The following is a 17,095-nucleotide window of genomic DNA, read 5'->3' as shown; positions in this document are numbered from 1 at the left end:
TGTTTGTGAAGCGCAGCTTCACCTCTGTAAAAAAAATTATCAACCAAGTGATTAATCACTTGCTTGGTTTTTTTTTCAGGGAAATTTGTTCATGCTAAAATTTGATTTTTCGTGGTTTGACTTTTGATTCTTTTTTTTCAGATGATTGCGTTTGTTAAACCAAAATTTTAATTTCACAAAATGTTAAGTTTCAGTTTCGAAAGTGAATTTAAATTTATAGCTTAACCAGTGGAATAAAAAATTGCCTATTGGTCCAGTTTCCTCAAATATAGTAAGGTGTATCAAAAAAGTGTTTATATAGTGTGTGTGAGAGAAAGGAGGCATATTTATTATGTAATTAAATGCGTATTTAATGTGTAATTAAATGCGGCATCACTCTTTCGCCATGTTAAAGCTTTTTCAACGTATTATTTTTGCATGCTTAACAAAAGATTTTTTTCACGTTTAAGCTGTATCGTATTTTGCAATGATTGAAAATATTTCTCTTCAATTTTTCAGAGTAATGAACTTAGTGAAGACTCTTATATAGGTCTTGTTAGTTTTTTTTGTTTTCAGGAAAAAGTTCAAAATGTGCATGAAAGTCTCTAATCACTACAGAAGTGCATTCATACAAATTGATGCGTTTTTGAATGTACCTAGTTATATGGGCATTTTTTGATTTCCAATGAATTTCATCTGCTGAAAGTGACTTAACAACAGCACTCCGCAAATACGAACGTAGAAATGTCAGGAAAAAATGTGAACGATTCCTAGTTTCGAAATAGGAGTTTAATTTTTAGATTTCCAGCGGAATAAAGAGTTTAACTGTTGATCCAGTTTTCTCAAGTTAACTAAGTCTTTTCAAAAAAGTGCCAATCATAAATCGTTCTATAATTTCAAAGAGCTTAAAGGGCATCTTTTTTTTCTTTGAAATTCGAAACTTGAGATTTTTTAACAAAGTGAGTGTTTTTCTGTTTATTTGCGTTCATTACCTTTTTCCAATCTTCATTTGGCTATCTTTTTGTTTGAAATCAAGGTTTATTTCTCCAAACTTAAAATTAGCAACCATTAGTTGGATGTTGTCTGGATTACCCCTCTGGTTGAAAATTTTGACTCCAATTATGAATACCCAAAACCTGTTAGTTTATGATATACGACGAGTTTCGTAATTTTTTCAAAAGTTTTTACACAAGCAATGCTTGTGTTATAGTATGAATTATCTTTTTTTCCAATATAATTTTTTCTCCAATCTAAAAGGAGATTTAATCCGTCGTAGAAATTGTTCCAAACTGATTGAAGGAAGCTTATTTGCCATAATTGATTTGTTACTGTGAGCGAAATGTATGACTTTGATTTTAATATGGCGTGTGGGGGGATGTTTTTTTTCAAAAAATCTCAAATTAAAAAAAAATGCATTTAATTTTCATTACATTTGGTGTTAAGGCATGTTAAGTTGGTAAGTTTTTTTTCAAATTGTTTGGTACTGCTAATGCGTCATAATTGGCGTGCGTCAGTTAGAAAATTTTGAAGTTCAAAGTTTTACTCATTCAGTTTTTCCCAGTAACGTTATCGGTCTGATTTTTGCTTGTGTATGCGAAGTGCAACTTCCCTCTGTGTCAAAAGATTTAAGTTTTAAAATCCCAGTTTTGCAGCTGGGTTTTGTCAGGGTACTCTCAGGTTTGCAAAGTTTACCTCCAAATAAGACTTCAATTATTTTTACTTTTAATTACTTTTTACAATTACTTTTAAATTTTTCAGAAAACGTAGATTTAATTAACTTGACAAAAACTCAAATTCCCAACCCTGTAGTTGTGTCCTGCGAGAGTACTCTCTAGGGTTCTAAATTTTGCATCCGAATGGGACTGCTCAAATGCTTTAAGTTTCCGAGATGTGACTTTTTTTTTTTCAAAAATTTTCAAAGAACTTTTTTATGAAAAACTTCACAAAATTTGAAATTACCAACCTTTAGTGAGACGATATTATTTTCTGGGTACTCTCAGGCATTGTGGAATTTGCCGCCAAATTTGAATGCAAATTTTTTTGAGTTTTTGAGATATGACGATTCCGATGATTTTTTCGAATTTTTTGTGAAGTTTTAAATAAGTAACGAAATTTGAAATTTCCAACCCTGTAGTTGGGTGCTGTCAAAATAGTTTCAGGGGTAATAAAATAATAGTGTGAAATTGTTTTAGTTTCTAAGTTTTTAATGTTTTCTCAATGTTTTTCGTATAACTTGAATAAAAAATTAATAAATTTTGAAATTCTCAACGAGGTTTGTGCTCTCAGGTTACTCTCAGTTGTTGCAAGTCTTGCCTCCAAATCTCCTTAAAGGCCCTTCAGAGTTCCGATATCTGACGTTTTAATGGTTTTTCGAAATATGAATTTAAAACAACATAACGAAATTTGAATTTAGCAAATCTGTTATTGGGTGCTGCCACAGCATACTCAGAGGTTGCAGATCTTGTTTCCAATATATGCCGCTTTTTAACTTGTCAAAATATTCTTAGCACCGGAAGTGCTTGCCACTAATTTTACTGAAGAAAATTATGTAACCATATCAAATCGCGAAAAGCAGCCCATCGCATCTCAGATCAGTTTTGAAATTGATAATGTTTATCCAACCAAAAAGTAGCCACTGCTGACAAGATTAATTAGGTTTATAATGAAAAACTTAACTTTTGTGGTAATTGAAAATATAACATGGGGAATTTGTTAAGAAAAGTTAGTTGCTAACCATGGGCGCAATATCAGGGCTACGAACATTTTTCTTATAATGATTTTTATCAAAAATTAAAAATTTTTGTCGTTAAATTTTTTTCGTGTTTGGTAGGAGTCTCAGTTTTTCGTTCACGAGATTTATTACACTGGCGAGAGCAAGTGTCTTGTAACCGGGAACTTGACTTTTTTCCCATCAACAAATTTTCTGACAAATCTTCTCTTCTTTATTTTCGAGAAGTAACGTGGTCGAGAGGTAACAGATAACTCGGCCGAGAGAGAGGTAACGCCATCGTTGTTGCATCCTAAGGTCTGTGGTTCGAGTCTCGTACGGACCTCGTGTTTTCTGTTCAATAAGAATTGTCGGACTTTCTTTTGTTTGTCTGCTCAAGTTTTATCGGCTTAGTTGCTAGATCTCGGATTAGTCTTGAGCTGCGAGCAAGTATCATGCGGTAGTCGCAAGTGTTGCTCATTCTGGTTTCATAGGAGAGTTGAAACATTTTGAATTTTTTATACAACGTTTTTTTCGGCTTAACTGATGTCTGCTCAGCTTGTCGGTTCAGTTGCCCTTCACGGATTTTTTGTGATGTAAGGAGTTTTTTGTGTAGTTCCAAGTACAAGTGTTGATCATTGTTGTTTCAGGTCAGACTTAAAACTTCAAAGGTTTAATTTAAAAAAAAAATTGTTTTTCGGCTCAACTGAAGTCTGCTCAAAGATGGTCGCTTAGTTGCCACATAAAGGATTTCTTTTGTGCTGCAAGCAACTACTTGTTGTTGAAAATGCAAGTGCTATTCACTGTATTTTCAGTTGAGACTTTTTCAAGTTTTTTCGGCTCAATTTGTGTCTGCTCAAAAATAGTCGGCTTACTTTCATCTTCTTAAGCTTTGTTACGTTGCTAATTTAATATTCAAATGTCTAGCATATTTGCCTAGAATGAACTTCTATCGAGACTATCGAAAATTTTAATTTTGGTAGACCTAGTTTTTTCAATTTTTTTTTCGCTTTGTTTTTTATCTTTGCAATGTAACGCAAGTGATGCGAAGCTCCGCTTCGTCTCTGTATTTAATTGTTTTTACTTCTCATTTTTCATTTTTTTCAATCGCCCTTTTTATGCTTGCGATTAAAAAGCATAATCAAGTCAGAAATCTGAATCCCAGTTTCTTAAAAATTTAATTTTGACTACTGACTACGGATACCAACAACTGGTAAATATTACACCTTAGATTCTAACCATTGTATGTTAATTATTACCCTTGAGATAAACAGGGATATTGCAATCTGGTATAGACTGTTTTTCCCGAAAATAATCACAGAGTGGTAATTTTAGTAGGAATGGTAAATATCATTTCTGACATGCCAATCCCTTTAAAATTCAAATATAACTACCATCATTTAAGTAGCGATTAGGTACAGTCCGTTTCAGGTAGGTTTTTTTTCGAAAGTTGGCTGGCTGTCTAAGGCATGGTTTTGCTCAATTTAAAAGTTTTTTTAATATAACTGATAGTTCAGTAATTTGTAATTTTACCAAGTCTGATTTTAGGTTATTTTTTCGTTTCTCTTATGTTTAAACAGTTTCAGTTTGTTTTATCTGCTAAGTGAACTTATTTTTCGTACTTTCGAGGGCTCGTATATCCGCATTCGATTATGTGTTTCAGAGTGGATGGGTCGTAAAAACTTTTAAAACTTTACGACATTTTTATGACAACAATTTTGTTTTCGGCTCAACAGGTTTGGACCCAAAATTTGTTGCCACTCGGTAAATGAATTCCATTTTTTAAGGTTGTTTATGATTTTCATCCTATACTACCATGAAGTTTTTGTAGCTGCATTTTGTCAACTTCCGTTCGCTATCTTGTAGTGCAATAATTTTTTTTGCATCGCAAGTTTTGCGAAACTCTGCTTCGCCTCTGTGTTACGCTTGCGATCAGTAAGCTTTATCCAATCGAGTTAAAGACTTTTACGTGGTTAACAACTAGTTAAACAAAGTCAGTTGAATCAGTGAGTATGGCTGTTCTGATAGTCAGAGAACTGAATGTCTAGAAACAGATACTATTAGAGCATGTCTGCATTTTAAATGGCCGTTCAATGCATTGTCTGCATTTGTCTGCTTTTATAATTGACATGCTATTGGAACTGGCGCAATCTAGTATCTCGTGTGCAGCTCTCTGGTCCCGCTTTTAGTGGTTTAAAAATGGTTCTCAAAAACATTCTTGGGGCAAAGTTTCTAATGTTTTTTAGGTTTGAGTGTCATCCATCATTGAGCAAATAGCTATTTCTTTACACTAGAAACTGATTGAAAAGTGTTAACATTTGAGCAGTGACTTGATTTGAGCAGTCAACCGCATATAAAATTTTGGGCCCATGTGAACAATCTCCCCTCTAAAATTAAATGGCAAATTCAATCCGGAAGGTCTGCATGTACTATGCTCAAATCTGATTGGCTGAAAACTATTGCTCTTAACACCAAATGAACCAAATGAATTGATTTAGGGGGAGATTCTTGACTTGGTCCAAAATTTATATTGGGTTTTCTGAAGAATCACAGAATATAAGTAATGCGGCTCTTTTTCCTTTTCCCCCCACCTGCAAATTTTTTAGAGTAATTTTTCTGTTCACATTTTCGGATTGTTATCAAATTTGGCATACGCACTATTTAGGCCCTGACAAACATATTTAGTCTTCATACTCAACCTTGTAAAACCACTCGTTACACCATGAAATCTATACTTACGTGAGGTGGGGGGGGGGGGGGGGGAGGAAAAAGAGCCAGTAACGCTTGGTTACATGGCTCCTTCGAAGGAAGTCTGAATAAAAATAACGATGCCAAATAGGGGCTGGTGTGTACATGTGCATGGTTCGGTAATATTTGTTTTAATTGGAGTTAATTTAAAATCACGTATCGGTGAACCATGGTTATAGATATGATATGTAAATGAAACTTATCTGAGCTCTCTCGTCAATCAAAGCTATGCAAACTTAGCTACAAATTCCGTCAAACAACTTCTATTATCACCTATCTATTACCAGTATTTTATATAGTGGTTAGTCTTAAATATTACTCTAAGACAAAGAAGATGACCTCGAAATTACAGCCATCGTTTCTTGGCTTCGATTTCAGCACTCAGCAGATTAAATGTATTTGCACCGATGATCAGCTCAGATATTTGGCGTCGTATCATGTGACCTTTGATTCAGGTATGCTCTGTTATAAATGTGGAAGCAACCTCATATTTTGATGTTGGTTTTTAAAAAAATGCAAATAACTTCAAAGATCAAAGCACATGCATTTTGATGCAGTGACAAGCATGCTTGCACAACAATCAGGTGTATTTTATTTGAACTCGCACGTGCTACGTGTTTTGCAAGGTGAGAGCCATAGCTTAGTTTGGTTTAAGTTAATAACATTTGGGTTAGACGTCTGGTTGTTCCGACTATTGAAAATGGGGAGGAACTTGTATTCGGGTGTTTTTGTTTGTTTCCGCGCAAAATCAGGTATCACAAATAATCATCGGACTGGGTTGAGTGATATATCATATTAAGGCCCTTTCAGTCGGAATTTGAACCCAATTTAAAATTCACCAATTTTCTCTAGTGTCAAGAATAACCGGTCCAAAATTTTTGATTTTTCGTCTAATTTAGAGCGACGAAAGCCAGCGAGCAGGCTTAATTATGCTCAATTTAGGCCTTTTACAATTACTTAATTATGCTTAACTTTTATTTTTCTCGGGTAAAATTATTTTTTGGAGATGTTTAATACCATTTTTGTAATCAAAAACTCAAAAAGTTTCTGCAAAAAAAACGATAAAGAATTTTTTTTCCTAGTCATTTTTCTTCAAAAACTGATGTCCGGTTTGCCTATAGTACTATGACTGTCGAATATGCCTAAATTATAGTTTTATGTCAGATCCTTTTATCACACCACGCAGAAAAAATTTTTTTATTGTAGATTTTTAAAGACCATGGTCGGAACATTCTTTGCTACTTGTTTAATTGTTTCATCACTTTAAACGCTTTCTACTTGGACCGAGAAAATTTAACTGATCTTAAAGCATGATTCTTAGAATTTGCACCCTGTCCCATTGTTTTCGGCAACTCTTCTTCCATTTTTATTTATCTATTTATTTATTTAAAATTTTTTGTTCGAACTTTTCAAACTGATTTTACGATGGTTAAAAATATCTTCAAGACATTGTGGATCTTTTCAACTCTCAAAATAATTTTTTCCATTCATCGTCACCCAATGGTGGATCTCCTAATTTGGAATGTCCCATGGTTTAGGTAAATAGGCGGTTCTTACCGAATCGAAGTAAATGACGGCAACAATTATGTTTTTTTTTCAATGCTAACAAGTGATGTACAGACACGATTTGTAAGATGCATTAACATTGTATTACTAAAAAATGTACCCTCTTTTTTTCTCAGAAATTTTGACTACTCTCGATTCCATCATTGATATAAACTTTTTGATCTCATCAGGTCCAAAACTCAAACACGCAGCCTGGATAGCATCCCAGAGTTCCTCTGTTGACCGGTACTGCTGGTTGTCTGGCTTCTAGTTTTGGTTTCATCATCGACCAGATGTTCTTTATCGAAGACGCATAGCATAGGGCCATACCAAAAGTCGGGATTCAAACGGGCCGACACACAGACGAACTCGTCTCATGTAACGGGGGCATTGTCTTGCATAATTATCAGTCCCTTTTTCTCATTAAGCGGCAGGCAGTGAAACCATGGTTGAAAATTAGCTCTGAAAAACTCAGCATAATTAAGCGTGTTCATCTTCACTCCACCCTTAACACGAAAAGGCTCTTTAATTGTTTTGTCATGAATACCAGCCCAGAACATTACTCTCCCACCGCCTTGCTGCCGCTTCTTATGGACTGGGCTAGCTGTGCCGCTCGCTAGCCACCCTCTTGAATAAGCGTCTGTTCCGTCCAATGTATCTCGATACTCATCTGTATAAATGACACGGCAGACGTCAGTTTTCAGGTTGTTTCTCGCCCATTCCTGTCTTTTCACTTGGTGTATTTTGCGGATGTGTGGTCGTTTCTATGTTAGTGGAAATTTCCAAGGGGCGCTTGTCAGGTGAACTAATCGGCAGGTTACGTAAACCTTTCTTGTAACTCATTTAAGCTCGCCTAGTTGTCAATTCGTGCGAATTTTCTGGCTGTTTTTGGTGAATTTCCTTACAGCTCTGGCATCACGGTTCAAAGCTTTTGCAATTTTCGAAATAGACTTCCCATTGCCCTGAACTGCTATGATATTGTTTTTTTCTTCCTGTGTCTAATCTCATTTTTGGCCCATGTCGATAATTAAAAGCATCAGAAACAAAAATATTGCATAATAAACAGTAATCCGAAGACAATGAGACATTTGGAAATTACGAATTTACTTTTAGAATGAACAAAATTTAGCAGATATTTTTTTGCTTAAAAAAGTTCACGTGGAGCTCACACGTTATGCACGATCATTCGAAACAGCAAATTGTGCAGCTTCAGGGTGGATTTTGTATTTAACATTAAATGCCTAAACCAATGGAACGGAGAGTAATTGAAATGTGAAAATAAGCAATTTTTTTAATCGTACTTCAAAAATGAGGTCATCAAGCTTCTGATATATTAAATTACCAACGATAATCATGAATATGCGATTGGCTAAATTATTTCTAAAATAGTAGTTTACATTGAGTACAGATTGTTCCGAGCATGGCACAGAAGGAGGAGTTAAAGTGAGTGTGGATGAGAGATCCGGGAGGAGTAGAGTGAGTTCCCCTGTGATGATGTGGCTACAGGCACTGGACTTGCTGTTTAGCCGGATCCAGGAAAAAGTGGATTTCTCTCAAGTGAGTTCTTTTGAAACAACCTTCGATTCCGATGTTTGCGTCGAGTTTCTTCAGAATTTCATCTGACGTACAAACACAATAAGGCCGTAATTTGAAGTTTCATCTTGTGTCAAATTCATTGACTACAGGAATAGCCGGATTTTGGGCAAGTCCCTTAAATCCAAACAATTGCTGATAGCATTGCTAGTAGTTCAATAAAAATTAAGGTCGTTGTAATTGTTCGTTATCTTTTTTTATCGAGCTAGGAAATAAAACTTATCGCCGAAATCTTGTTTATAACGTTTTGTCTTTTTTCTGTCCTTTGGTTCATTAGTGTTTTGTTAACGAACGAAAAAGTTTTTAAAAAATCAATAAAATTTTTCAAGCACTGCGATAAAATTTCGAAAATTTTTATTCTTTCAAACTGTTTATTGAAGAAATACGAGCCTATCTAGTTGTCATTCGTGGATACATTTTTTCATAAAAAAGAATTTTTTCGGTTATCCTTGTTATTGATGTCGATACCTTTGAAACACTAACTCAGTAATAGCCGGATGCCCCATTGCCAACCAGTATTAAAAATTTATAGGTCCAGGGACTGTCTGGATGTGGTCAGATGCACGGAACAGTTTACTGGAATCGATCTAGTAACGAGACATTGAAGCACCTGGAGCCAGAAAAACCACTGGCGCCTCAGCTGGAAAACTGTTTCGTCCTCAAAAACAGTCCCGTTTGGGTAGATTCAAGCACTACACGTAATTATAGTTAAAGTTCCAACGTTTCTAACTGCACGAAAATTGATGTAAATTTGAAGTTGAACCAGTACAAAACGTTGAAAGAAAACGAGGTAGAATTGTTCATGTTTTTTCCAAGTTGAACATACAAGTCGGGTAGTAATGTTCTATTTGAAAAAAAAAATCATTTAAAAACCAATAATGAAGGTTTGTATGGTTGATCAATTCAATTTCTCATCTCTAAACGTGTCTTCAGTTGAGTGTGGTGAAATGGAGTTAGCTGTGGGAGGAGAGGATTGTATGGCCCAATTGACTGGATCCAAGGCCTACGAGAGGTTCTGTGGTCCTCAGATCAAATACATGCATAAATACTACCCTGAGGTGTACGAAGACACCCAAAGGTAAGCTAAATAATTTTCAGACGTGTTCAAAGATAGATTATGTTAACTTTTTATGATAGGTTTCCCCCTAAATTTATTCAGGGTTGAAAATTACAGCAGTTTTTTTTTCGAGTAATGAGGAACGTTAGTCGTTTCAAATTTTCTGGGCTTGGCTAAAGGGTTATCTAACTCTTCTTTGTAACAGCCAAAAATTTGTCTGAAAACCTTTTTAATGAATGTTGAATATTTTTCAATGAATGTTGGATAGTTTTATTATGTTTCAGAATCAGCATAGTGTCTAGTTTTGCATGCAGTCTCTTTCTGGGTCAGATTGGGCCAATTGATTACGGAGACGGATCCGGCACAAATCTAATGCACATAAGGGAAGTATCATTTCGTGGGATAAATTTAAAAGAGGAAAATCATTGAAAAAGTTATTGAGTTTTTACCGAGTTATCATAGCAATCTTTATTCGCTATTGCAGATATGCATGAAAAAAATGTGAAATTTAAATTACTGAGCAAATTAGTTTTGTTTGTTCTTTTTTCTGCCCCTCCCATTTTCTGTTCACGATTGTTACAAAAATTGGCATGCGGACTAATTAGAGCATGACAAATGTCAAACGTATTTGGTCTTCATACTGAACCTACCTTGTTACACAAAAAATTCGTGCTGATGTGGGGGGGACTGTTTTTTTCTCGCTTGCTCGATTCAGGTTCTCAACATCCATTTATGCTAGCGAGCAGTTGAGATCTATAGTAGCGTTTCTTAACAGCAGCTGGCCATTGTTTATAAGCAAGGTTTTAAAACTGAGAAAAGCAGGGTCACATCAAGTCAAATAAAGGAAGGTGTGCTCCAGGAATTTTTGCTGGGATGAGACTCTGTTGGATGCATGTGCTCCTGGACTGAGGGGGAAACTGGGTCCCCTAGTAGCTCCATATGAAAGAGTTGGAAGCATATCGACATATTGGAGCAAAAGGTATGTGTACATTTTAGATCCAAATGGTTCATATTTTTTTGTTTTCACCTGGATAATTAATCATAATCTTACCGGTTTATTTATTCAGTTTGAAAAAACAAGAAATATGATCCTTTTTGTCACTTTTTTCCACTACTTTCGCTCCAGACACTACTGGTAATCCAAAAGTGAACGGAAACTGATGGGAAAATGATATTATAGTTGAAAATGATATCATTGTATACATTATCAAAGTTTTCGAGAGCTTCAAAAAGCCTCAATTTTTCAAAAAGTTCTTTTTTGAGCATGCGTCCTATCTTCGTGATGTAAGAAGTTTTTAAGAAAAAATGAAAAAGAAAAGCGTTGAAAAAATGAAAACTAAACCAGGGAATTATTTTAGATTCGGTTTTCCGCCAAATTGCGCAGTAGCTGCTTTCACTGGCGACAACTGCGCGTCTGTCGAGGGTCTCAGAGCTCAAAACGGGGACATTGCGGTCAGTTGCGGGACGAGCGACAACTTAATCCTCCTAGGAAAGGATTTAAAACCTAATATATACGGACACCTTTTCGTCTCTTCTATTGAATCCGCGCCTTATTTCATCAATTTGTGCTACAAAAACGGATCTCTAGCTAGAGAAGAACTTTCTAGAATGTTCTGTGACGCAGATTGGAACAAGTTTGAAGCGACTTTGAGTTCAACACCTGTTGGAAACGACGGTTACGTTGGCTTGTTTTATTTCAAACCGGAACACATACCTCAAAACGGACTCGGCGTGTATTTGTTTGATCCGAACAATCAGAAAATTGAAAATTCAAGTCCGGAACGCAAAGTTCGGGCATTAGTTGAAGGTCAATTTTTAATGAAGAGAGTCCATTTAGAACGCTTGGGAGGGTTTTCAAATGTGAATCGGAAGCCAAGAATTCTGATAACTGGAGGTGCCTCAAGAAACAAATCTATCTGCGAGATCATCGCTAATGTCTACGGCGGAGATGTTTACTATTCAGGTAAGTAATTGTGCAGACATGTATAAATTTTTTGAACTTGGTTTTTTTAATCAAGTTTATTGGTGCTCATCGAAAAGGAATTGTCATGTTTATCAAACCTGAGGTTTTAGTTGCTAGAATAAAATTTGATCATTCAATTTATGTATTGTACGTGTTCGATTGTTTGACCTTCACCTGGGATCTTGTTACCCCCTTTGTAAAAAAAAATTGCGACACTTTGAAGGATGTATTCAATTATTCAGCATTTGCTAGTTTTGTACCTTGTAACGATTTTCCTCCCGCCTTTTGCAATTAATTGAACAGTTTAAAATGTATTTTCACCTGTTCTAGACAGCCAAGATGCAGCTGCATTGGGCAATGCATATCGAGCAAAGTTTTGTCTAAATTCAGAGAACCAATACGTCTCAATGTTTGACTCCGAACCGAGCAACCAACTTCGCCTCGTGGCTAAATGTGACCAAAAGGCAACTGAAATCTATAACTCAATGGTTGTTAGATTTGCTGATATTGAGAAACAATTATTTGGAGAAAAAATTTAACAGATCTATTTTACTGCTTTGACTGTTCTACAACTTAGCTAGTAGGGACATTGATGTTCTAATGGGTGCAGAGGCGGATATAGTGGAGTAGTGGAGGGGGGCGGGTTCCCCTCAGGGATTGGACCCTCTCACCAACCAATTAGTCCATTATTTTATGTTATCCATTTTCGGCCGACCAACCCTAAAATTTTTAAAGGTGCCTTGGGCGCCAATATATTCTAATTTTGAAGAGGAACGCGCGCCCAAAAAATCGCAATTGTTTGGTCAAAATTTTTCAAAAAGTTCCCAAAAACGCCTTTTTAAAAAAAAAAAAATTTGCATTCGGCGCTAGCAAACTTTGTCAAATTAGTGTTTTTATAGTATTCTGGGAGTGCCTGGAAAATCAATTCGGTCGACCAAAAAAACAGGTCGACAAAGTTTTCGAAAAAGTCTCCACCCCCCTTGTGAAAATCCTAGATTCGTACCTGAATGAGCAATTTTTTTCCGTCACTTATGTCTTTTTATTTTTCTGTCTGATATTGGCTAGCTAAAAAATCGCTGATTTTAATTACAAGTTGCAATCATAAAAATTGAATTAAGATGAAAAGTTTGGAGAGTGAAAAGGATTTGGAGGATGATGTTTTCATTCTATGATCACAGTTTTAGATGGGTTACCCAAGAGCACTCAAACAAAGTTTTCAAAAATGAATATAAATTGGGCTCTGACTTGACCAAAATGTATTTTTTTATTCTGAGCAAAATTGCATGCTCAATTCAGATTCATTTTCCCTGATGTTCCGGTAGCAATTTGTTTTCGCTCTTATTTAAAGACCGAGAAACCTTGTTTTGTAAAGAGGCTCATTTAATTTTGAGTCTGCGAAAACTTTTGTTGGAAGTGTGAATGCATGACCTTTCGTTATTGGAGAATGATTTAGAAGCTAAAAACTGGCGCATAAAACCAATTGAGCGAAATTGTTAATTGCGACTAAATAGAATTTGAGAAGATTCTTACAATATATCTGTTGGTCTGAAAGAACTTCGCTCCTTCTAACCATGTCGTTTTTTTATTGAAAACTTTAGTTTGATATTTTTTTCAGCAGACTGATGACATTGATAATATTTTCAAAATTTGAATTTAAATTAGGGAAGCAAGTGCATCGTTGTAAAAGAGTGCCTTAATAAAATTTCGAGTAAATATTTGAATAGAAATACTTTTTCATTGTATAGGCTAAAAATCTCGATTTAAAAGTTTCATTACCTCTCTGGTTATTATATCCAATTTTGAAAATCACTACAATGATGGTATTTTTAGACGACCGTTGCGTAGTGTGATAATACGATGCAATTTTTTTCCAAGCTAAGTCGCAATAAAAGTGCTACTTCTGGTAGCAGTCTTAAATCAGTTTTTTATATTAGCAACAGTATAGTATGAGATTTGATATTTGATTGGTAACTAGTTAACACTGTTGATGCTTTTTAAGTTCATCGATTGAACCGGAAGAGGTAATTTGGTTCATAAAATATAATGATTATTGAAATCTTATTTCAGAATGTTTCCAACTCCATGTTTTGCGAATTTTCCAACTCGATGTTTGCAGCTCCAATTTTAAAATGCATATTTTACACGCACTTTGGTGTAATTAACTTACCCTTGCGATAAACAAAGGCATTGTAATTGGGTACTAAAGTTTTTGTCCCGGAAACTACTGTTCACAGAATAGTCAATGTAGTCGGAATGATAATTATAACTTCTGACATGCCCAGTTTCTTGAAACTTCAAATATAGCTGCCATCATTCAAGCAGCAATTAGTTAAAACCCGTTTCAGATAGTATTATAAGATATTATTTATGGGTTTTGGATTCCCCTTGGAGTTTTTTTCTGTAGAATTTGGGCGCTGAATGAACTTCGTCAGCTTATTTTCCGAATGTTTTTTATTAACTTTCTTGGGTATTATGTGGAAGTGTTTATTTTCCAATATAAAATTTTGGAAAACTTAGATCAACTGTCTAGATTTTCATAAAAAGTGAAAAAATAACATTTTTTTCTGTTTTTTGCTAGTCAATGTAAAAATAAATGTTCTATTTCATTTTATTTCACTTCCAGTTAATATTGGTAAGTTTCCGGACTCATTCATTTTTTAGTTTGAACTTTCCTTGTTTCCGCGTTGTAAGTTTTGTCCAGTTGCTAATTTGAACTTAAAATGTCTTGCTTGGTCTCTTTGCCCAGATTGAGTTTTGGAAAATTCTTCAACCGATTTTCAAAAAAGGGGATTCATAGAAAGACCGCTTCCACCCTTGTGTGCCTGCATACTCTCCTGGTCTCTTTTTCCTTCACCTCTTTGCCTACAGCCTTCGAAAATCTGTGGGGGGAATAATTTACCGATATTTTCTTATATATATTTTTCGTTTTCTTAGAAACTAACGTAAAAAATCTCAGATTTTTGTTTCAATAAAAAAGCAGATTTGAAAAGCTCGCCTTCGAAAGCGGTTACTGTCGAAATTTTACACATAAAATTATGGCGCTCGGATTTGTAAAAATGTTGATTTTTTTCTACCTCCCAAACTTGAGGATAAGGATTCATTGGAGATAACGGGGTGTTGGAAATTCCCCATAATTAGCGGCCATTTGCTAATTTTTTTACCCAAAAGTTATCCTCCTCGGAAAAGTCTTTTTAAAAATTTTTGATAGCTTTTTTTCTAAAACTTCCGACTTTTTGTCGAAAAATACCTTTTCATATCTGGGATTTTGTGTTCATTCTAAAGAACGGGTTATCGAAATCTGCTTTGCATACCCGACTATGCCCAATTTTGTTGGCTCAAAAATTTAAGGCCCGGATTTTTTTGATCGTGTTTTGAATTTTTTAAACTCTTCTCGGGAACTACCCAGCCAAACCTGGGTTTTTTGGGTTCAATCGAAAACCCTGGTTGGATGAATTTCTTCTGCATAAGCGGTCGAGCAAATTTTTTTGAAACAAAAAGCTATGATTCCCGGAAATTTGGGCTGTTCTCGAAAACTATCCTGCCATATCTGATATCATAGGTTCAATCGACACAACAGTTTGTTGAAAGCTCTCTTTTATATACTGCTACACCAAGTTTTGAAAAAGTCATGGCCTTCAAACAAGTGAAAGTTTTGAATTTTTGACAACTTGTAGAAGTTTTTGATTTCACTCGAAAATTACCGTGCTAATTTTTAGGTTAAGAGTTGAATCGAGAAACTCGTTTTTAAAAATTGTCTCTGCTTTACTGGTAACTACCTGCTTTTAGCAGAAAAAAATTATGGATTTTGGGTTGTCAAACTTTTGAGTTTTCACCGTTTTTTAAAAACTTTTGTTTTTTTTTAAAACTGCACTATCAAATTTGAGATGAAAAATTCAATTGAATGAAGCAGCGGCTGCGCTATTTTTTTTGCAGAAGCGGCTTCTCCTTAATTTTTTGTTAGAGAAATGTTTGGTCATTAGGAATTTTCGTTATCTACTTTGAGTTATACAAGGTCTATACGATGTGTTTTTCTAAGAGTTGATTAGCATAGTGAAGACTCTTGCATAGGACATGATGATTTTTTTTTCAGGAACATTCTTCAAACTTCATTCAAGCTCATCACGTTCAGCATTGGTTTTTTGCGGTTCGAATTTTGATTTCTTTTTAATTTCATTTCTTTTGTTTGAAAGAAGAGCAATATTTTATTGTCGGAGAAACGCTTCTAAGCTTTTTAAAGTATACAATGCAGCTTTAGACTTTTTGAGTCATGAAAACAAACATTTTCATGCAAGCAAACAAAGGCTTGAAAACATACAGAAAAGATACAGATTTTCGACAGAAATCGTGAATGGAGGAATTTATAGGTATATTTTCAGTACATAAAAACAAGTCTGGATACCAACACAGCCAGTTGACGGGAGAAAAAGTTTCTGTGCTTAGTGCCAATCAACTGGCAATCCTTTCCGTAGCTGTGAACTGAAAACAAAATACTGCTATAAAACTTCAGTAGCAACAATATTTGTATTACCACCATTCGATTTAAATCAGATCAGCGTTACGATTAGATCAGCAAACCGAGATAACCTATATAGATAAATCATTAAGTTATTAGAACCTACAAAGGGGTGCTCCAGAGCCTTATCCCAAAATCACATAGGCGCTCCAGGCACAGTTTCTCGGTGCTCCAGACCCTAATTCCAAAACCACTTAGGGGCTCCAAACAAATTTTTCAAACCACAGGGGCACTCCAAAAAGGAAAATAAAACTACATGTATTATATCCTAAGTGCTATGAAATGACTATATTATTGGTTAATTAAATGAATCATATTATTTGCTATATTTGTTTCGGGCAAATGAACTTTCGATCTTGTTGAAATTGGTTTGTCAAAGGGGAATTGACTTTTATATTGAAAAAGCAGTGAATTGAAATCACTCTACAGGCGGCGGCCGTTTCTGGGCAAGTTAAAGCAATTGATATTTTTGTCAATTTTTCAAATGAGAAAAGTGAACTTGGAGGGAACTTGGTGTACTGAAGATTTTGATAACTAACTCATACAATTTAGAGTGTTTTCAGCCAGACAAAAAAATTAATGTTTCAAACCGGGGAGAAACAGTACGATGTCTTTTTTCGAGAGGGGAATGGAAGTTTCAATGGGAAAAGGACAAGTGAAAAAAGGAAAAAGGGAAATGAATGTGAAAAAATGCACCAAGCTTTTTGCGAAACTTAAAAAAATAAAAAGGTAGTAGTAGAAATTGTTTTCCTCCAATTGTTTTCAAATCACGTTATTACAAACACTTCAGCTTAGCTGTGAAAGAAAGAAGTTAATCATATAAAGGATCATTGCAGTACAAACAATTTTATAAAATGCGAACAAGCTTAAAATAAAAGTAGCCAAACAGTTTAGCAATGATAATCAGTCGCTTTTATTTGAAAATTTTCTTCGCTTGCACACTATTTCCGGGGACGAATTCATATCACTAGAGTCACTTTCTTCAACTGT

The 17,095-nt window shown here is 35.0% G+C and overlaps 1 protein-coding gene across 2 annotated transcripts; it reads left to right on the top strand.

Moving 5' to 3' along the window:
• The first annotated feature begins 5,615 nt into the window (after positions 1-5,615).
• On the top strand, positions 5,616-12,144 carry LOC134853954 (xylulose kinase-like). 2 transcript variants are annotated; one of them, XM_063869970.1, is made up of 8 exons: positions 5,616-5,889; positions 8,388-8,536; positions 9,105-9,270; positions 9,506-9,650; positions 9,914-10,013; positions 10,490-10,608; positions 10,988-11,592; positions 11,923-12,144. In XM_063869970.1, the coding sequence occupies exons 1-8, from the start codon at positions 5,769-5,771 to the stop codon at positions 12,129-12,131; spliced, it is 1,614 nt and encodes a 537-aa protein (XP_063726040.1). In that variant the 5' UTR covers positions 5,616-5,768; the 3' UTR covers positions 12,132-12,144. The 2 variants fall into 2 exon arrangements, with proteins under 2 accessions (XP_063726040.1, XP_063726041.1); XM_063869971.1 differs by lacking the exon at positions 5,616-5,889 and adding an exon at positions 5,922-6,060.
• The last annotated feature ends 4,951 nt before the right edge of the window (positions 12,145-17,095 follow it).

This window comes from Symsagittifera roscoffensis, chromosome 9, assembly GCF_963678635.1.
Source record: "Symsagittifera roscoffensis chromosome 9, txSymRosc1.1, whole genome shotgun sequence".
Lineage (NCBI taxonomy): Eukaryota > Metazoa > Xenacoelomorpha > Acoela > Convolutidae > Symsagittifera > Symsagittifera roscoffensis.
The sequence above is the reverse complement of the archived record's forward strand: the minus strand, read 5'-3'. Positions and strand labels throughout refer to the sequence as shown.